Genomic DNA, 22977 nt, shown 5'->3' with positions numbered 1-22977 from the left:
TGTTACGGTGCATACACAGGTATAGACATGTCAAAATTCACCAAATTGTATATTTTAACTTGTAGGTTTTTTTTGAGACAAAGTTTCACTTTGTTACCCTGGGTAGAGAGCCATCGCATCATCATAGCTCACAGCAACCTCACTCTTGGGCTCAAGCAATCCCTTGCTTCAGCCTCCTGAGTAGCTGGGACTACAGGGACCTGCTACCTTGACTGGCTAGTTTTTTCTACTTTTTTTTTTTTTTAAGTAGAGACAAGCTCTCACTTTTGCTCAGGCAATCCACCTAAGCAATCCACCCACCTTGGTCTCCCAGAATGCTGGGATTACAAGAATGAGCCACCACACCCAGCCTGATGTTGTTTATTAAAAGTAAATTATACTCCAATAAAGATGATTTTTTTTAAAGATAGCATAATCAAAGTGAAAAAAACAAGCCAAATATTAGAGAAAATATTATATCAGATAAAATCAATAAATGCTTGGTATCAAGAATATATAAGGAACTGCAATTAATAGAAAACTAGAATAGTTAATAACTTTATGAAAAGATGTTCAACCTCATTAGTAATCAAGAAAATACAGAGGGACTTCACCTAACAAATGCAATAAGTATAACCTGGTTCTCTGTACCCTCAAGGAATCCCCAACAATAAAAAATTAAAAAAAAAAAAAGATCACAGAGGGAAAAAAATGCAAATTGAAACACAAATTAAACCTTTTCACATTCAACTGATTGGTAAAAGTTCTAGAGTCTTTTGACCAAATTGAATATTGCATTTCTCCAAATCCTTCCCCAACACTGCTAAGGGGAGTGTAACATTCTACAACCACTTTGATGAAGAATGCAGCAATACCTTCTATATCGAAGATGGGCATTTCATACTAAGCAAAACCTAAAGTAGTTCTCCAACTATTCAGACATAAAGCTGAGACCTTAACTCTGAGAAGACAAGCAGAACCTTAAGAAGCCTCATCCAATGATTCCAGCCATTCAAATATCACCACTTTCTATAGGGGCTATAGGTGAAAAGGGTAAGGAAGCCCTTCCCTACATGCACATGAGGAGACATGTACAAGAATATCCATTACCACACTGTGATAGTGAAAAATTATAAGGAACCTAAATGTCAAATGAAGAATAGATAAATAATGGTTTTCATAGGATGAAATAAAAAAAGTAGGACACATTTATTAACCTAATAATAAAATAATGTTTTGTGAAAAAAAAAAAATCACAGAAGGATAAGTACTTTTTTGTGCCATCTATATAAAGTTTTAAAAGAAGTTTCGAAGACTGCTAGTTGTCTACCAAAATCTCCCTTGTTCAACAGTAAGAGCTGCAGCTGGGATGAGGACTCCCAGCTATGTGTTGGATTTGCAGCTATTTATGGCCATGTGAGTAAACTCTTGCCAATGGAGTGTTAGTAAAAGTGCTAAGTGCAATGTCCACCTTGGAAATCTCTTGTCCTAGGCTTACAATACCCTTGTTTCCTCCTCCCCAGGAGGGAAGCTAGTTAGATTAGCAACAACTAGAGAGAGTTTAGAAGACAATAGGTCCCTGAATGACTACACAGAAGAGTTTCATTCACTCTCTAAAGCAAGATGTCTTATACAAGAAATAAACATCTGTATCATTTAAGCCACTGAATTTTAGGATTTCTTTGTACAGCCATTTAGCATCTTAACCTAACAGATATACAAAACTATACCATATGTTTTATGATTATTTGTACATTATAAACTAAAATAGAAAATCATAGAATGATAAATTCAAAATAATCGTTTATCCTGGAGGAAGAAGAAAAGGTAATGGCATTAGTAAGAGAGATTCAAAGGACTTCAACTTTATACTACTTTTTTTTTGAGACAGTCTCACTCTGTCCCCCTGGGTAGAGTGCCACGGTATCATCATAATGCACAACAACCTCAAACTCTTGGGCACAAGCGATACCTTTGCCTTAGCCTCCGGTGTAGCTGTGACTATAGATGCCTGCCACTACACACAGCTAATTTTTCTATTTTTAGTAGAGATGGAGTCCTGCTCTTGCTCAGTTTGGTCTCAAACTCCTGAGCTCAGGAGATCTACCCATGTTGGCCTCCTAGAGTGCTAGGATTACAGGTGTGAGGCACCATGACAGTGCAATACTTTATTGATAATCAGCACTATTATATCAATAAAGAAGTCTTTCGTGATACAAACAGTGCTCATTATGTTAATCTCTACATATTTTTATTTAAAATAGTTCATAATAAAGAATCTATATGAATGTATGGACAATGATATATAATAAATTTTAAAATAACATTTACCTTATAACCTTTCCTAATATTATCATATCATATTATTATTATATGCTAAAACATATCAGCTTTATTACTTACTTTCCTGATCTTCTGCATCATTTCCTTCATACTCAACTCCCTGGATAAAATGTAAAATGTTCTGCTTAAAGAACCTCTGGGCCAAGTCCAGTACATTTTCTCCATTATCATTGAAGGCTTTTAAAGCTTGTGTTGCACTGTTCATTCTACTGAATAGGAATTTAAAACAGTGAAGGTGGCCTTCCATGGCTGATAAGTGAACTATAGATAAGAAGGGGGAAAAAAGGTTAATTGTCAAATTTGAAATTAAAATAACTTGAAAAAAATAATTAACATATTAGCTCTAATCCTCACAAGGAAATGACTCTTCCTACCCTTGATCTTAACCAAAAGGCCGAGAAGCTGTAAATGACTCTTCCTGACCTGTATGACAGGGACTTTCCCTGAGCAAGAAGAAAAGACCTTTTTCCATCCTGTATCTCTTTACCCAGTAAATCTTCTAGTCATCCCAAAGCAGTAGACTAAATGGTTGAATGGTACACTTACTGTGCATATAGAGAGCCCAGATGAGAATCACCGAACAGCAGGCCCCCAAAAATTATCTTAAAAGTAAAATCCAAATTATCTATCTACTCTGGATTACATGAGAAAATGCTCATTATGTAAAAAAAATAAAATTTAACATTTGGGGGAAAAGTATTAAGAAATAAACCAAAATAGTCACTATGAAAATATGAATGATATTATTTTTATCATTATGATTTCTCACTTTTCTATAATAATATATAACTTTTATTATAAATAAAAAGAATAGATCAAGGGCAGCACCTACTGCTCTGTGAGTAGGGCACCGGCCCCATATACCAACGGTGACGGGTTCAAACCTGGCCCCAGCCAAACTGCAACAACAATAACAAATAAAAAAAAAAATAGCTGGGTGTTGTGGCGGGCACCTGTAATCCCAGCTACTCAGGAGGCTGAGGCAAGAGAATCACCTAAGCCCAAGAGCTGGAGGTTGCTGTGAGCTGTGATGCCACAGTACTCTACTGAGGGCAACAAAGTGAGACTCTGTCTCAAAATTTAAAAAAAAAAAGAATGGATCAAAACTACAGACTAAGCACACACATTCTGACTTCACCATTTCCAGCCTAAATCCCTGAAGATAATAGAAAAGGTATTTTTGTAAAGCCTCAAAGGACTAAGAAACAAGCATGCCATGAACAGACAAGAAGTTCTAAGGAATCGCTGAAATATCTATTGGATCAGACTGAGGGACTGCGGTACCCCAAAACCTTCTGGGAAAAAAAAAAAAGAAATGGTTCCGGGATTATTACAAGCTTAGTAGCAATGATAACAAACCCAATATAATGATAAATCCCAAGGAATTAGAAAAGCAAGAGCAAACCAAACTCAAAATTAGTAGAAGGAAAGAAATAATAGATATTAAAGCAGAAAAAATGAAATTGTTACTATTTTAAAAATCAACTAAACCAAAACATTGTTTTTAAAAAAAAATAAAATTGATAAACCATTAGCTAGACTTAGAAAAAAGAGAGAAGACCCAATTAAATACAATTGGAAACAAAACAGAAGGGATAACAACTAGAACTGCAGAAATACAGTCATTAGAAACTATCATGAACAACTAAATGCCAACAAATTGGAAAGCCTAGAAGAAACAGATACAAACTTGACATAAACAAACTATCAAGATTGAACCATGAAGAAATAAAAAACCTCAAAAAAACAATAACAAGTAATAAGACTGAAGCCATAAGAAAAAGCCTCCCCAGCGAGAGACTTCTGGACCCCAAGAGGAGGACTAAAACAGTGGAAAACCGGCAAGTGGTCACGTGTGTTCAATCCGTCTAAACCCGCCCACAACTGTAAGTTCAGTAGCAGCGAGACTGCAAACCAGAAAGGCCTTACCTGTGAACTGTTTTGATGTCCTTCGACTTGGCACTGAGTTGAACTGCCTTGGGGAAGGCCTGAGAGGGAGTGCAGAGAACTTTGGCCGTTGTCTAGGGCCCCAGTCTGAGCCGCTGAGCCAGACGGAGCTAATAGTGTTTGGCGGTGGGTCACACGGAACCATTGTCAGTGATCTGCCCTGGCAAGCTCTGCCCTCAGGGTCACAGAGCTAGAAACGGGTGGGAGCTGGAAACCCAGCAACCAAGTATCCTAAGGGTGGGGTCTGAGCCGCCTTGCAGCCCTAACCCTCAGGGGCAAAGTGAGACCGGTTTTGGCACACTGGGTAAGTGGATAGCCACTTCAGCAGTGATTCCAGCGAGAAAGCTGGGAAAGCTTCTGCTCAGCAAGTTTACAAGTTCAAAGTGCCTTTTAAGTGGGCTGAAGAGAGATTTAGGGTGTCTACCTGCTGGGGTTTGAGAAATCAGCAGCCTCCAGTCGTATCAGAACTGTGACTAACATTTCATACCCCAGAAGACCACGTGTTGCCCAGACAATATTCAATAACATATACAAACTGCTTTGTTTTTGGTTATGTATTTTTTTCTTTTTTTTTGTTTGGTTGTTTTTTTTGTTTGTTTGTTTTGACGTTGTTGATGTTCTTTTGTTTTTAATTTCAATCTTTTCCATACAGATCCCTTTTTCTTTCTCAATTTTCCTAGTTTAATTATAATTTCCCATTGCTGCCTTTTTTAATAACTACAACTTCATTTCTGCTAGTGTTTCTACCGCTATCATTTGGTTTTTCACCCAATTGTATCCCCGTAAAGTTTTCTGTTTGCTTCTTTTGGTTTGATTTATAGCATTTTTGTCTTTCCTCTCTACTTGGTGGAGGTGGGGTACTGTGTCTGATCACGTTAGCAAAGAGCTGCTGACCTCAAGGGAACCACCCAACTGGGCACCCCCAGAAGGTGGGGTTTTTTAAGGTTGTGTAAAAGTACCCTACTGTACACCTATATTGCCCTGTCTCCCTCTTTCTGTGCCTCTCTTCTTTTTGTCAATATTCCTTATCCCCACCGCCTCTCCTTTCTCTTTCTTTTTTTTCTCATCACTTGGTCCTCCTTTCTTTCATCCCTTTTTTGCTCTCCAACCTTCTCACCCTTCTGGTCCTGTAACCCTTAGTCCACAGGCACAAGAACTTAAAGAGCAAGAGGAAGTGAAAGGAAAATTAGGGCAAGGAAACAGATAAAAGAAATCACTCATGAGGAAGAATCAGCAGAAAACTCCAGGCAACATGAAGAACCAGTCCAGAACAACCCCGCCAAGGGACCATGAGGTAGCTACTGCAGAGGATTCCACCTATACAGAAATGTTAGGAATGACAGAAAGGGAATTTAGAATACACATGTTGAAAACAATGAAAGAAATGATGGAAACAATGAAGGAAACTGCTAATAAAGTGGAAAATAACCAAAAGGAAATCCAAAAACAGAATCAAATCAGAGATGAACGATATGAAGAATATAAAAAGGATATAGCAGAGCTGAAGGAAATGAAACAGTCAATCAGGGAACTTAAAGATGCAATGGAAAGTATCAGCAACAGGTTAGACCATGCAGAAGAAAGAATTTCAGAGGTAGAAGACAAAGTTTTTGAGATAACTCAGATAGTAAAAGAGGCAGAAAAGAAGAGAGAGAAAGCAGAACGTTCACTGTCAGAATTATGGGACTTTATGAAACGTTCCAACATACGAGTTATAGGAATTCCACAAGGGGAAGAAGAAAGCCCCAGAGGAATGGAAGCCATACTAGAGAATATTATAAAAGAAAATTTCCCAAACATCACCAAAGATTCTGACACACTGCTTTCAGAGGGCTATCGGACCCCAGGTCGCCTCAACTCTAACCGAGCTTCTCCAAGACACATTGTGATGAACCTGTCCAAAGTCAAGACAAAAGAAAAGATTCTGCAACCTGCCAGGAGTAAGCGCCAGTTGACCTACAGGGGCAAATCCATCAGAGTGACCTCAGACTTCTCTAATGAAACTTTCCAAGCAAGAAGACAATGGTCATCTACCTTTAATCTACTTAAACAGAACAATTTTCAGCCCAGAATTCTGTACCCTGCTAAGCTAAGCTTCAAAATTGATGGAGAAATCAAATCATTTACGGATATACAAACATTGAGGAAATTCACCACAACAAGACCAGCTCTACAGGGAATACTTCAACCTGTTCTGCACACTGACCACCAGAATGGATCAGCAGCAAAGTGAGAACTCAGAAATTAAAGGACAGAACCTAACCTCCACACTGATGCAAAAGATAAAACTAAGCAATGGACTCTCACCAAATAAGACGAATAGAATACTACCACACTTATCAATTATCTCCATAAATGTTAATGGCTTGAATTCCCCACTGAAGAGACATAGATTGGCTGACTGGATTAAAAAACACAAGCCATCCATTTGCTGTCTGCAAGAAACACACCTGGCTTCAAAAGACAAATTAAAGCTCCGAGTCAAGGGTTGGAAGACAATTTTTCAGGCAAATGGAATTCAGAAGAAAACAGGAGTTGCAATCTTATTTTCAGATACATGTGGATTTAAAGCAACTAAAGTCAAAAAAGACAATGATGGTCACTTTATATTGGTCAAGGGAAAACTACAACAAGAAGACATTTCAATTCTAAATATTTATGCACCCAATTTAAATGCTCCCAGATTCTTGAAGCAGACCTTACTCAGTCTGAGCAGTATGATATCTGATAATACCATCATAACAGGGGACTTTAACACACCTCTTACAGAGCTGGACAGATCCTCTAAACAGAAATTAAACAAAGATATAAGAGATTTAAATGAGACCCTAGAACAACTATGCTTGATAGATGTATATAGAACACTCCACCCCAAAGATAAAGAATATACATTCTTCTCATCACCCCATGGAACATTCTCCAAAATTGATCATATCCTGGGACACAAAACAAATATCAACAGAATCAAAAGAATTGAAATTTTACCTTGTATCTTTTCAGACCATAAGGCACTAAAGGTGGAACTCAACTCTAACAAAAATGCTCGACCCCACCCAAAGGCATGGAAATTAAACAATCTTCTGTTGAATAACAGATGGGTGCAGGAAGAAATAAAACAGGAAATCATTAACTTCCTTGAGCATAACAACAATGAAGACACAAGCTACCAAAACCTGTGGGATACTGCAAAAGCAGTTTTGAGAGGAAAATTCATCGCTTTAGATGCCTACATTCGAAAAACAGAAAGAGAGCACATCAACAATCTCACAAGAGATCTTATGGAATTGGAAAAAGAAGAACAATCTAAGCCTAAACTCAGTAGAAGAAATCTCCAAAATCAAATCAGAAATCAATGAAATTGAAAACAAAAGAATCATTCAGAAAATTAATGAAACAAGGAGTTGGTTTTTTGAAAAAATAAATAAAATAGATAAACCATTGGCCAGACTAACTAGAAATAGAAAAGTAAAATCTCTAGTAACCTCAATCAGAAACGATAAACAGGAAATAACAACTGATCCCACAGAGATAAAAGAGATCATCTCTGAATACTACCAGAAACTCTATGCCCAGAAATTTGACAATGTGAAGGAAATGGATCAATATTTGGAATCACACCCTCTCCCTAGACTTAGCCAGGAAGAAATACAGCTCCTGAACAGACCAATTTCAAGCACTGAGATCAAAGAAACAATAAAAAAGCTTCCAACTGAAAAATGCCTTGGTCCAGATGGCTTCACTCCAGAATTCTATCAAACCTTCAAGGAAGAGCTTATTCCTGTACTGCAGAAATTATTCCAAAACACTGAGGAAGAAGGAATCTTCCCCAACACATTCTATGAAGCAAACATCACCCTGATACCAAAACCAGGAAAAGACCCAAACAAAAAGGAGAATTTCAGACCAATCTCACTCATGAATATAGAGGCAAAAATTCTCAACAAAATCCTAGCCAATAGATTACAGCTTATCATCAAAAAAGTCATTCATCATCATCAAGTAGGCTTCATCCCAGGGATGCAAGGCTGGTTTAACATACGCAAGTCCATAAACGTTTTCCACCATATTAACAGAGGCAAAAATAAAGATCACATGATCCTCTCAATAGATGCAGAAAAAGCATTTGATAAAATCCAGCATCCTTTTCTAATTAGAACACTGAAGAGTATAGGCATAGGTGGCACATTTCTAAAACTGATTGAAGCTATCTATGACAAACCCACAGCCAATATTTTACTGAATGGAGTAAAACTCAAAGCTTTTCCTCTTAGAACTGGAACCAGACAAGGTTGTCCTCTGTCACCTTTACTATTCAACATAGTGCTGGAAGTTCTAGCCAATACAATTAGGCAAGACAAGGAAATAAAGGGAATCCAAATGGGAGCAGAGGAGGTCAAACTCTCCCTCTTTGCTGACGACATGATCTTATACTTAGAGAACCCCAAAGACTCAACCACAAGACTCCTAGAAGTCATCAAAAAATACAGTAATGTTTCAGGATATAAAATCAATGTCCACAAGTCAGTAGCCTTTGTATACACCAATAACAGTCAAGATGAGAAGCTAATTAAGGACACAACTCCCTTCACCATAGTTTCAAAGAAAATGAAATACCTAGGAATATACCTAACGAAGGAGGTGAAGGACCTCTATAAAGAAAACTATGAAATCCTCAGAAAGGAAATAGCACAGGATATTAACAAATGGAAGAACATACCATGCTCATGGATGGGAAGAATCAACATTGTTAAAATGTCTATACTTCCCAAAGCAATCTACTTATTCAATGCCATTCCTATCAAAGTACCTACATCGTACTTTCAAGATTTGGAAAAAATGATTCTGCATTTTGTATGGAACCGGAAAAAACCCCGTATAGCTAAGGCAGTTCTTAGTAACAAAAATAAAGCTGGGGGCATCAGCATACCAGATTTTAGTCTGTACTACAAAGCCATAGTGCTCAAGACAGCATGGTACTGGCACAAAAACAGAGACATAGACACTTGGAATCGAATTGAACACCAAGAAATGAAACTAACATCTTACAACCACCTAATCTTCTATAAACCAAACAAAAACTTACCTTGGGGGAAAGACTCCCTATTCAATAAATGGTGTTGGGAGAACTGGATGTCTACATGTAAAAGACTGAAACTGGACCCACACCTTTCCCCACTCACAAAAATTGATTCAAGATGGATAAAGGACTTAAATTTAAGGCATGAAACAATAAAAATCCTCATAGAAAGCATAGGAAAAACACTGGAAGATATTGGCCTGGGGGAAGACTTCATGAAGAAGACTGCCATGGCAATTGCAACAACAACAAAAATAAACAAATGGGACTTCATTAAACTGAAAAGCTTCTGTACAGCTAAGGAGACAATAACCAAAGCAAAGAGACAACCCACACAATGGGAAAGGATATTTGCATATTTTTAATCAGACAAAAGCTTAATAACCAGGATCTATAGAGAACTCAAATTAATCCACATGAAAAAAGCCAACAATCCCTTATATCAATGGGCAAGAGACATGAATAGAACTTTCTCTAAAGACAACAGACGAATGGCTAACAAACAAATGAAAAAATGTTCATCATCTCTATATATTAGAGAAATGCAAATCAGAACAACCCTGAGATTTCATCTAACCCCAGTGAGAATGGCACACATCACAAAATCTCAAAACTGCAGATGCTGGCGTGGATGTGGAGAGAAGGGAACACTTTTACACTGCTGGTGGGACTGCAAACTAGTACAACCTTTCTGGAAGGAAGTATGGAGAAACCTCAAAGCACTCAACCTAGACCTCCCATTCGATCCTGCAATCCCATTACTGGGCATCTACCCAGAAGGAAAGAAATCCTTTTATCATAAGGACACTTGTACTAGACTGTTTATTGCAGCTCAATTTACAATCGCCAAAATGTGGAAACAGCCTAAATGCCCACCAACCCAGGAATGGATTAACAAGCTGTGGTATATGTGTACCATGGAATACTATTCAGCCATTAAAAAAAATGGAGACTTTACATCCTTCGTATTAACCTGGATGGAAGTGGAAGACATTATTCTTAGTAAAGCATCACCAGAATGGAGAAGCATGAATCCTATGTACTCAATCTTGATATGAGGACAATTAATGACAATTAAGGTTATGGGGGGGGGAACAGAAAGAGGGATGGAGGGAGCGGGGTGGGGCCTTGGTGTGTGTCACACTTTATGGGGGCAAGACATGATTGCAAGAGGGACTTTACCTAACAATTGTAATCAGTGTAACTGGCTTATTATACCCTCAATGAATCCCCAACAATAAAAAAAAAAAAAAAGGAAATTTTTACTTGAATTAAATATTTAAATCAAAAAAAAAAAAGAAAGAAAAAGTCTCCCATCAAAGCAAAGCCCAGGACCTGATAGCTTCACTGCTAAATTTTACCAACCATTCAAAGAAAAATTAACACTGATTCTACTTAAACTCTTCAAAGAAATTGGATAGGAAGAAATATTTCCAAACTCATTCTATGAGGCTAGGATTTTCCTGATTCCAAAACTAGACAAGGACACGACAGAGGAAGAAAATTCCAGGCCAATTATCATTGATGAACATAAATGCAAAACTTCTCAACAAAATACTAGCAAACCAAACTCAACAACAAATTAGAAAGATCATTCACCACAATTAAGTGGGATGAATCATACATACAAATCAATAAATATAACATATCACATTAATGGAATCAATAACAAAACCCATATGATTTTTTTCAATAGATGCCAAAAAATCATTTGATAAAATTCAGCATCCTGGCTTGGCGCCTGTAGCTCAAGTGGCTAAGGTGCCAACCACATACACCAGAGCTGGCAGGTTCAAATCCAACCTGGGCCTGCCAAACAATGACAATTACAACCAAAAAATAGCCAGGCATTGTGGTGGGTGCCTGTAGTCCCAGCTACTTGGGAGACTGAGGCAAGAGAATCACTTAAGCCCAGGAGTTGGAGGTTGCTGTGAGCTGTGATGTCACGGCACTCTATCCAGGGCCACAGCTTGAGGCTCTGTCTCAAAAAAAATTCATCATAAAAACCCTCATCAAACTGGGTACAGAAGGAACATACTCAAAATGATAAAAAGACATATATATGACAAACCAATAGCTAACACTGTATTAACTGGGGAAAAAAATTGAAGGCCCTTCCTCTAAAATCTAGAACAAAATAAGGATGTCCACTTTCAACACTGTTATTCAACATAATACTAGATATTACATTCTGGTCAGGACATTAAGCAAGAGAAAGGCATCTAATTGAAAAGAAAGAAATCAAATTAGTCTTGCCCAAAGATGACATATCTTATATTTAGAAAAACCTAAAGACTCCACCAAAAAACCCTGTTAGAACCAATTCAGCAAAGGTGAAGGATACAAAAATCAGCAGCATTTATATATGCCAATAGAAACAATCTGAAAAATAATTCAAGAAAGCAATCCCATTTATAATAGCTACAAAAATATATAAAATACACCTGGTAATCAACCTAACTGAAGAAGTGAAAGATCTAGACAAGGAAAACTATAAAACTCTGATGGAAGAAATAGAAGAGGTCTTAAATAAATGGAAAGCTATCCCATGTTCATAGATTAAAAGAATTAACATTGTTCAAGTGAAAACAATACCCAAAGCAATTTATAGATTCGATGAAATCCCTATCAAAATACCAATGACATTCTTCACAGATATAGGAAAAAAATTCTAAAATTCACATAGGCCCACAAAAACCCCAACTAGCCAAAGTAATCCTGAGCAAAGGGAAAAGATCTGAAAAAAATCACTCCCTGACTTCAAAATTTACTACAGAGCTATAGTTAACAAAATACTATGGGACTGGCATAAAAAGAGACACAGACCAATGGAACAGAACAGAGAACCCAAACATAAATCCACACATTTAGAACCAACTCATCTTCAACCAAGGTGCTAAGAGCATTCAATGAAAAAAGGACAATCTTTCTTTTCTTTTTTGTTTTTTTTTTTTTGTTTTTGCAGTTTTTGGCTGGGGCTGGGTTTGAACCCACCACCTCTGGCATATGGGGCTGGTGCCCTACTCCTTTGAGCCACAGATGCCACCCCAAAGGACAGTCTTTCTAACTGAATAACATAAATAGAAATCTAAAACTACACTCTTATCTCTCACCATATACAAAAGTCAGATCAAAATGGATTAAAGAATTAAATCTAAGACTTGAAATTATGAAACTACTAGAAGAAACCATTGGGGATACTCTCCAGCACATTATTCTGGGTGGAGAATTTTTTGGGTAAGACCTCAAAAGCCAAAGGAATCAAAACAAAAATAGACAATTGCTAATACATGAAACTAAAAATTTTTTGCCAACTTTCAACTAAGTAAAGAGACAACCCAGAGAAAAGGAGAAAATATTTGCAAACTATACATCAGATAAGGAATGAATAACCAAAATATACAAGGAACTCAACTCAGTAGCCAAAAAAAAAAGTCCAACCAAAAAATGGACAAAAAGATCACAATAGATATTTCTCAAAAAAAACAGGTATATGAAAAAATGTTCATCACTAATCATCAGAGAACTGCAAATCAAAACCTCAATAAGATATCATCTCCAGTTAAAATGGCTTTTATCAAAAAGATAGGCAACAATGGATGCTGGCAAGAATGTGGAGAAAGGGGAACCCTCACCTATTCTTGGTGGGAATGTAAATTAGTACAGCCACTATGGAGAACAATATGGAAGTTCCTCAAAAAACTCAAAATAGAACTACCATATGATCTAGCAATTCCACTACTGGGTATATATGCAAAAGAAAGGAAATTAGTTTATCAGACAGGTATCTAAAGAGGTATCTGCACTCCCATGTTTACTGAAGCTCTATTCAGAATAGACAAAACACAACACGAGAGCAACAAAGTAAGACTCTGTCTCAAAAAAAAAAAGAGAAAACACTCGATAAAATCTTAGCCAATCTATTACAGCCATACATTAAAAAAAATTATACATCACAGTCAACTAGGTAAGCTTCATTCCAGGGATGCAAGGCTGGTTTAACATACATAAATCCTGGGGCAGCGCCTGTGGCTCAGTGAGTAGGGCGCCGGCCCCATATGCCGAGGGTGGCGGGTTCAAACCCAGCCCCGGCCAAACTGCAACAAAAAAAATAGCTGGGCATTCTGGCGGGCGCCTGTAGTCCCAGCTGCTTGGGAGGCTGAGGCAAGAGAATTGCTCTAAGCCCAAGAGTTAGAGGCTGCTGTGAGCCGTGTGACACCACGGCACTCTACCGAGGGTGGTACAGTGAGACTCTGTCTCTACAAAAAAAATAAAAAATAAAAACATACATAAATCCATAAATGTAATTCACTACATCAATAGAAGTAAAAACAAAGATCGTATGATCCTCTCAACAGATGGAGAAAAAGCATTTGATAAAATTTACCATCCTTTTCTAACAAGAACACTTACCAATATAGGCAAAGGTAGCACATTTCTAAAAATGATTGAAGCCATCCATCTATGACAAACCCACAGCTAATATCATACTGAATGGAGTAAAACTGAAAGCTTTTCCACTTAGAACTGGAACCAGACAAGGCTATCCTCTATCGCCACTATTCAACATAGTTCCAGAAATTCTAGCCAATGCAATCAGGCAAAAGAAGGAAATAAAGGGCATTCAAATGGGGGCACAGGAGGTCAAATTCTCAGTCTTTGCCAATGATATGATCTTACATGTAGAGAACCCCAGTGATTCAACCACAAAACTCCTAGAAGGAATCAAGAAATATGGTAATGTCTCAGGGTATAAAATCAATGTCCACAAATCAATAGCCTTTGTATATGCCAATAATAGCCAAGTTAAGATGCTAATCAAAGACACAATTCTCTTCAAAAAAGCTTCAAAGAAAATGAAATATCTAAGAATATACCTAACAAAAGAGGTAAAGGACCTCTACAAAGAGAATTATGATACTCTAAGAAAAGAAATAGTAGAAGGCATTAACAAATTTAAGAACACACCATGCTCTTGACTGTAAAGAATCAACATTGTTAAAATGTCTATAGTACCCAAAGCAATCTACAGATTCAATGCAACCCCCATTAAAATACCAACATCAGACTTTGAAGAACTGAACAAAACAGTCCTTTGTTTTGTATGGAACCAGGAAAAACCCTGTATAGCCAAGGACACTCTTAGCAATAAAAACAAAGACAGAGGCATCACTCTACCAGACCTCAGATTATATTACAAGTCCACAGTAATCAAGACAGCATGGTATTGGCACAAAAATAGAGACATAGACATATGGAACAAAATAGAAAACCAAGAGAGGAAACCAGTCTCTTACAGTTATCTTACCTTTGATAAAGCAAACCAAAACATACACTGGGGAAAAGAATCCCAAATTCAATAAATGGTGCTGGGAGAACTGGATAATTACATGTAAAAGTCTGAAACAGGACCCTCAGCTTTCACCATTTACAAAAATTGACTCAAGATGGATAAAAGATTTAAATCTAAGACATAAAACAATATAAATCCTAGGCCTGGGGAAATATTTTACGAAGAAGACATCATTGGCAATTGCAACAAAAAAAATAAACAAATGGAACTTAATTAAACTGAAAAGGTTCTGCACAGCTAAGGACACAACAATTAAAGCAAATAGACAACCTTCAGAATGGGAAAAGATATTTGCATGTTACCAATCTGACAAAGGCTTGATAACCAGAATCTATAAAGGACTGAAATTAATCAACAAAAAAAGCAAACAATCTCACCTACCACTGGACAAGAGACATGAACAGAACCTTCTCTGAGTAAGACAAACAAATGGCTATCAAACTTATTAAAAAATGCTCATTGTCCCTAATCATCAGAGAAGTGCAAATCAAAACTACCCTGAGATATCACCTATCACCGAATGAGAACAGCCCACAACACAAAGTCCCAAAGTTGCAGATGCTGGTGCTGGTGCAGATGTAGAGAGAGGAAAACACTTTTACACTCTTGGTGGAACTGCAAACTAATACAACCTTTTTGGAAGGAAGTATGGAGAGTCTTCAAAGAACTCAGACCTCCCATTTGATCCTGCAATCCCATTACTAGGCATCTACCCAAAAGAAAAAAATCATTTTATCATAAGGACATTTGCATTAGATTGTTTATCACAGCTCAATTTACAATTGTCAAGATGTGGAAACAACCTAAATCTTCATCGACCCAGGAATGGATTAACAAATTGTAGTATATGTATACCAAAGAATACTATTCAGCCATAAAAAAATATGGAGATTTTACATTTTTTTCATTAACCTGGATGGAGGTGAATCACATTCTTCTTAGTAAAGGATCACAAGAATGGAAAGGCAAATATACAATGTACTCAATACTAATATGAAGTCAGTAGACCATCTAATACATACCCACACAAGAGAAAAACTCAATTCAATTCAAGTAGGATGAAGGGGGAAAGTAGGGGAAGGTACTGGTGTGCTCCCACTTATTGCCTGGTACAATGTATATGGCTCCCGCTTATTGGGTACAATGTATTGGGTATATGGCACATCTTTTGGGTGTGGGACACAACTACAAGAGGGGCTCTACCTAACAAATGCAAATATTGTAACCTAATTGTTTGTACCCTCACATTAACCTGAAATAAACAAAATAAAAAGTATAAAGGAGAAGAATGAGAGAAAAACTCACTTTCAGATACACAAAAGTTAAGATTGCACGCCAACACACTTTCACTAAACAAACACTACAACATGTATTTTATAAAGAAGAAAATGATCACAGAAGTAGGGTAAAGTTGGGTCCCCAGTCTCTGGGCTGCAGATCAGTGTATGTTCATGGCTTGTTAGGAATCGGGCTGCACAGCAGGATGTGGCGGGGCAGGAGAACAAGTGACCAGGGAAGCTTTATCTCCCATCACTCCCCAATGCTCCTATCACCACCTAAGCTCCGCCTCCTGTCACTTTAGCAGCATTAGATTCTCATAGGAGTGTGAACCCTACAGTAAACTGCACATGCGAAAGATGGAGGGATCTAGGTTGTGTGCTTCCTGTGAGACTCTAATGCCCGATGAGGTAGAGCTGAGGCATTGATGTTAGTAATGGGAAATGGCTGCAAATACGGATTATCTTTAGCAGAGTGGTTTAACTGCACAGAGACCAAGATCAATCAATTGCTTGCAGACTCATATCAAAACCCTATCATTGGGTGGAGCCTGTGGCTCAAGGAGTAGAGCGCTGGTCCCATATTCCGGAGGTGGTGGGTTCAAACCCGGCCTTGGCCAAAAACTGCAACAACAACAAAAAAAAGCCAGGTGTTGTGGTGGGTGCCTGTAGTCCCAACTACTCGGGAGGCTGAGGCAAGAGAATCGCCTAAAAAACTCTATCAGTAAGGGGCAAGTGACAATTAAGCTGCCTCTGGTGGCAGGCTTTATAAGCTACAACACATTTCAGGTGTCAATGTCTCCCATTACCCCCAGATGAGACTGGCTACTTGTAGGAAAATAAGCTCAGGGCGCCCACTGATTCTGCATAATAGTTAATTGTATAATATTTTATTATATATTATAGTGTAAAATAATAGAAATAAAGTATGCAATAAATATAATGTGATTAAAATTACCCTGAAACAATCCTCCCACCCCAGTCCATAAAAAAATTGTCTTCCATGAACCAAATCCAGGGTGCCAAAGAGGTTGGCAACCACTGGTATAAAGAGATAGATGAGGCCAGGGAGGTGGGTAGGAGTCAAATTATGAAGGTAGAGCATGCTACATTAAGGAATCAGAGGCTCCACAGAGATCCAGGAAGGTTCTAAATAGCAAAGTGATTTGATCGTACCTATTAACATTACTCTGTCTGGCTTTCCCTTCGTGTTTTTTGCCTTTTAAGATATAATACAAATATCATTTTCACTCCAATGTCACTATGATCTATCCCTCTCCTACATTCCTACAGCACTTCTTAAAGAAGATAGGATACTTAGAACTTAGGTCTAAATGGCCAGCTTATGACATTTAGACAACTGAAGTAGTAAATCAGCTCAAATACTTTAGTATCCCCCATTTATATGGTGGTGTTTAAAATATAAAAAAGTTGTCTGTGGGGCAGAGAAGTCTGAAGTTAAGAAATAAGAACACTATAAATAGATAAAAGAAAGAGCTGATGGGAAGAGAATATCTGTGTTTAATTTTGCCAATTTCTTTTTTGCTGATATGGTGCTAGAAAAAAAATCAATCACATGGGGGATCCATAACATAGGTGTAATATAACATAAAAAAATGTTCATATCAACATATTCACTACTTCATTTTTTGGAAGTAATTAACAGAATGGTAAAGTTAAAATTTCTTAAACATTATCAAACATTTAAAAGTTTACTGAAAAACTAAAATATTTGCTTTCTGTTGAATACCTGGAAGGTTCCCATTACAGTCCACATCTTCTATGCTACATCCCCATTTAACAAGAAGTTGCAAACAGCCAAGTCGCCCATGAAAAGCTGCATAATGTACAGGTCTCCATTCTCTCTTATCAGTCATGCTGGGATCCTAGAGTTAACATTCACAAGGACTTGGTTTCTTTCCATTCTATAGAGAAAACGTTAAGCCTAGCAACTTAATTCTACTAATAAGAACTGGAAACTGTTCATAAAACTATAAGGCAAACACTAAATACAACAGAAAAATTTACTGCAACCACTAATTTGAACATATGAGCTAATAAGACATTAGTGAACTTTTACAAAATAGCCTTTTTAAAAAGAACTAGTCACATTAAAGAATTTTTTTAAAAGAACTTAACTAGTCATTTTACTAATCACAATTTTCTAATGAACAGGATCATGCCGATAATCCCAGCACTCTGGAAGGCCGAAGCAGAAGGACTGTTTGACCTAAGGAGTTTGAGACCAGCCCGAGCAAGAACGAGACTCTGTCTCTACTAAAAACAGAAAAATTAACCGGGTGTGTTAGTTGAATGCCTGGAGTCCCAGGTACTTGAGGCTGAGACAGGAGGATCACTTGAACCCAGGAATTTGATGTTGCCATGAGCTAATGCCATAGCACTCTAGCCTGAGGCAGGAGGAAGGGAGGGAGGGAGGGAAAAACATATCATTGAGAACACAAGCAGTTAACAAAAAATATCGAATAGCTTTTTCACTTTTTCTCTAACTATAGTAACACTTAACTCTTACCATAATGCCTTCCATATCAGTAATAGGGTAATATTAAAAATTAATACTATAATAAACACTTCAGGAGAAATAAATCAATTTCTAAATTTGTATGTGAAATAAGAGTTTCAAAAGAAATACATAAGACAGAAATTCATAAAGATTTATAATCACCTGGTTAAAATTTGTTTAGAAGTTTCAGAATCTACCCAGTTAAACTCTGAACTGGTATGAAGAACCAAAAACTTTGGAAATACTTTGTAATACTAAACTGGTTGTTTTGGGGAGAAGGGAAGTATCTCTGAATTATTGCTCCCATGTTTAAAGATGGAAAAGCTAGAGAGAAAAATTAAATTACTTTCCCAAGTCACATTAAAGATTTAAAAAGTCAGAAAGAGATAACCAGACTACCCAATGCTATCCCATCCATGTGCTTATACATTAGCATGTATTCACAGGAGTCCCTCACCACTCCACTTCGGAGCATCATTTGTAAAGTGAAAGAATGTCCATGAGTTGCAGCAAGATGTAAAGGAGTGCATCCACGATCATCTTGAGCGGTCAGATTTGCTCCATTGATTATAAGAGCCTAAAAATAAAGAAATAAAATAAGTTGACATGAGCATAGATGTTAAATCGTAACAGGAGATATAGTTTGGGGGGTTTTTTGTAGGCTCTTTTTTTTTTTTAAATTAAATCATAGCTGTGTACATTAATGCAATCATGGGGTACAATGTGCTGGTTTTATATACAATTTAAAATGTTTTCATCAAACTGGTTAACATAGCCTTCACAGCATTTTCTTAGTTATTGTGTTAAGACATTTATATTCTACACCTAGTAAGTTTCACATATACCCTTGTAAGATGCACTGTAGGTGTATTCCCACCAATTACCTTCCCTCCACCTTTCCACCCCCTTCCCCATCCTCTCCCCTTCCCATCTTCTTGGGCTGCAATTGGGTTATAACTTTCATAAGAAAGCTTTCATAAGAAAGCTATGAATTGGTTTCATAGTAAGACTGAGTACATTGTATACTTTTTCTTCCATTCTTGAGATACTTTGCTAAGAAGAATATGTTCCAGCTCCATCCATGTCAGCATGAAAGAAGTAAATCTCCATCTTTCTTTAAGGCTACATAATATTCCATGGTTTACATATACCACAATTTATTAATCCATCCATGGGTCGATGGACACTTGGGCTTCTTCCATGACTTAACAATTATGAATTGGGCTGCAATAAACATTCTGGTACAAATATCTTTGTTATGATGTGACTTTTGGTCTTCTGGATATATACCTAGTAGAGGAATTATAGGATCGAATAGCAGGTCTATTTTTAGATCTCTAAGTGTTCTCTAAAAACATCTTTACAAAAGGAACGTATTAGTTTACATTCCCACCAGCAATGTAGAAGTGTTCCCTTTTCTCCACATCCACGCCAACATCTCTGGTCTTGGGATTTTGTAACATGGGCTAATCTTACTGGAGTTAGATGGTATCTCAAAGTAGTTTTGATTTGCATTTCTCTGATGATTAAGGATGATGAGCATTTTTTCATATATCTGTAGACTGTGCACCTGTCTTCTTCAGAGAATTTTCTCTTCAAGTCCCTTACCCAGCCTGACATGGGATCGCTTGTTCTTTTCTTGCTAATACATTTGAGTTCTCTGTGGATTCTGGTTATTAAACCTTTGTCTAAGACATAACCTGCAAATATCTTCTCCCATTCTGAGGGCTGTCTGCTTGCCTTACTTACTGTGTTCTTGGCTGTGCAGAAGCTTTTTAGTTTCATCAGGTCCCAGTAGTGTATTTTTGATAATGCTTCAATGGCCCAGGGGGCCCTCCTCATAAAATATTCTCCCAGGCCAATTTCTTCAAGAGTTTTCCCTACACTTCCTTCCAGTATTTTTATAGTTTCATGTGTTAAGTTTAAATCTTTAATCCAGTGAGAGTCTATCTTAGTTAATGGTGAGAGGTGTGGGTCCACTTTCAGTCTTCTACAGGTTGCCAGCCAGTTCATCCAGCACCAGTTGTTAAATAGGGAATCTTTTCCCCACTGAATGTTTTTAACTGGCTTGTCAAAGATCAAATAACGGTAAGTAGCTGGGTTCATCTCTTGGTTCTCTATTCCATACATCTACCTCTTGGTTTTTGTGCCAGTACCATGCTGTTTTGATCACTATCGATTTATAGTTTAGTCTGAGATCTGGTATCGTGATTCCTCCTACTTTGTTTTTATTTCTGACTAATGTCTTGGCTATTCAAGGTTTTTTCTGATTCCATATAAAACGAAGTATTATTTTTTCGTGGTCTTTAAAGTATGACAGTGGAGCTTTAATAGGGATTGCATTAAAATTGTATATTGCTTTGGGTAGTATGGACATTTTAACAATGTTGATTCTTCCTAGCCATGAGCATGGTATGTCTTTCCATTTGTTAACATCTTCAGCTATTTCTTTTCTTAGAGTTTCATAGTTCTCTTTATAGAGATCTTTCACATCCTTTATTAGGTAAACTCTCAAATACTTCATCTTATTTAGCACTACTTGAACGGAATAGAGTCCTTGACTGTTTTTTCAGCTTGACTATTGTTATTATATATAAATGCTACAGATTTATGCATGTTGATTTTGTAACCTGAGATGCTGCTGTATTCCTTGATCACTTCTAAGAGTTTTTTTGGTAGTAGAATCCCTGGTGTTTTCCAGATACACAATCATATCATCTGAGAAAAATGAAAGTTTGATCTCTTCTGACCCTATATGGATACCCTTGATCACCTTTTCTTCCCTAATTGCGATGGCTAAGACTTCCATTACAATGTTAAAGAGCAGTGGAGACAATGGGCAACCTTGCCTTGTTCCTCATCTGAGTGGAAATGATTTCAATTTAACTCCATTCAATATAATACTGGCTGTAGGTTTGCTGTAGACGGCCTCTATCAGTTTCAGAAATGTCCCTTCTGGGTCGGGGAAAAAAGATGGTGGCTGAATAACCAGCTTCCGTGTAGCTGAGCGCAGTGAGAGTGGTGAGAGAAGACTCCAGGCATCTCTGGCCCGTGAGTTTTGCCCAGAGGCTTCCCTTTGGTGACACAGGAAGCTGGTGAGAGACTTCTGGATCCCACGAGGAAGACAGAAGCAGTGGAAAATCTGGCAAGTGGCAGGTGCATTTGTTCGGTCGGAAGCTGCCTGCAGCTGTACCCATAGCAACAGCAAGACTGCAAGCAGGAAAAGCCTTACCTGTAGGCTGTTTTGGTTTCCTTGGACTTGGGCACTCAATTGAACTGCTTCAGGAGATCTTGGGCAGGTGTGTGCAGAGGACTTTAGGTGTTGTCTGGGGCCCCGATCTGAGACGCTGAGCCAGAAGGGAGCTAATATCGTTTAGCTGTGGGCTACCAGCACAGCTGCTGTGGGAGAGTTGCCTGTGTGTTGCAGCATGGAGATCAGCCAGGAGACCTTGGGCGAGCAATCTAGTGACTGAGCTGCCCAAAGAGGGTACTGAGACACTGGGGAAGTGTGGAGTTCCAAGCATGGCAGATACCCTTGGCCCTCAGGGGCATAGTGGGCATCTGGACTTGGCGCACTGGATAAGCAGGCAGCCACACCAGGAGAGATCCCAGGGTTAAGTGCTTTCCTTGGAAAGCTTCAGCTTGGCCAAGGTTCATAGCTTGGAGTGACTTTTAAGTGGGCTGTGGACATTTTTGGGCTCCCAAGCCTACGGGTTCTGAGAGATCAGCAGAGGCCTCTAGTCTCCATCTCATACACTTGTATCAACATTGTGATTAACATCTTATACCTCAGAAGATCACCTGTTGCCTGGACAGTATTCAGCAAGATATATATACTAATTAGTTTTTCGGTTTGGGGTTTTGGGGAGTTTTTTGGGTGGTTCATTTTTTTCTTTGTTCATTTTTTTTTTTTCTTAATTTCAACATTTTTCCTCGGCATTTTTCTTGTTTTTTCTTTTCTTTTTTTTTCTTTTTTTCACTATCCTAAATATAATCTTCCATTTTTGCCTTCTTTAACAATTAGAATTTCATTTTTGCTAGTGTTTCTGCCCCTATTATGTGGTTTTCTTCTAATGCTCCCCCATAAGGGTTCTTGCTTGTTTGTTTTGGTTTGATTTATAGTATTTTTGGCTTTCCTCTCTACATGGTGGAGGTGGGGTACTGTATTTGATCCGGCTGGCAAACAGCTATTGACCTCAAGGGAATCACCCAACCCAGCACCCCCAGAGATTGAGGATTTTCAAGGTTGGGTCAGAGTACCCTAGTATACACCTATATTACTACTGTTTCTTTCAGTGCCTTTCTTCTTTCTGTCAAAATTTCATTTTACTCACCCCCTCTTCTTTCTCTTTTTTCTTTCTTTTTTAAATCTTTTTTCCCTTCTTGCTCTTCAATTTTCTCTTCCTTCTGGTCCCCTACCAAAAGAACTCATTAAAACTTTAAAGAGCAAGAAGAAGTAAAAGAGTAATTAGGGTAAGGA

General features: G+C 37.8%; 1 protein-coding gene across 3 annotated transcripts in view; it reads right to left on the bottom strand.

Moving 5' to 3' along the window:
* The window catches only part of ANKRD42 (ankyrin repeat domain 42), a 97345-nt gene that overhangs the window by 45472 nt on the left and 28896 nt on the right, over nucleotides 1-22977 (bottom strand). For 2 of the 3 annotated variants that reach the window (XM_053560163.1, XM_053560160.1), the window contains exons 4-6: nucleotides 18955-19074; nucleotides 17727-17862; nucleotides 2383-2583 (exon numbers count right to left, since the gene is read on the bottom strand). In XM_053560163.1, coding sequence (XP_053416138.1) covers nucleotides 2383-2583; nucleotides 17727-17862; nucleotides 18955-19074 — 457 coding nt within the window. The remainder of the gene's footprint in view (nucleotides 1-2382; nucleotides 2584-17726; nucleotides 17863-18954; nucleotides 19075-22977) is intronic. The other variant, XM_053560161.1, reaches the window with a different exon arrangement.

Source organism: Nycticebus coucang, chromosome 14 (assembly GCF_027406575.1).
Source record: "Nycticebus coucang isolate mNycCou1 chromosome 14, mNycCou1.pri, whole genome shotgun sequence".
Lineage (NCBI taxonomy): Eukaryota > Metazoa > Chordata > Mammalia > Primates > Lorisidae > Nycticebus > Nycticebus coucang.
Note: the sequence above shows the minus strand (reverse complement) of the source record. Positions and strands in the feature narration are given on the sequence as shown.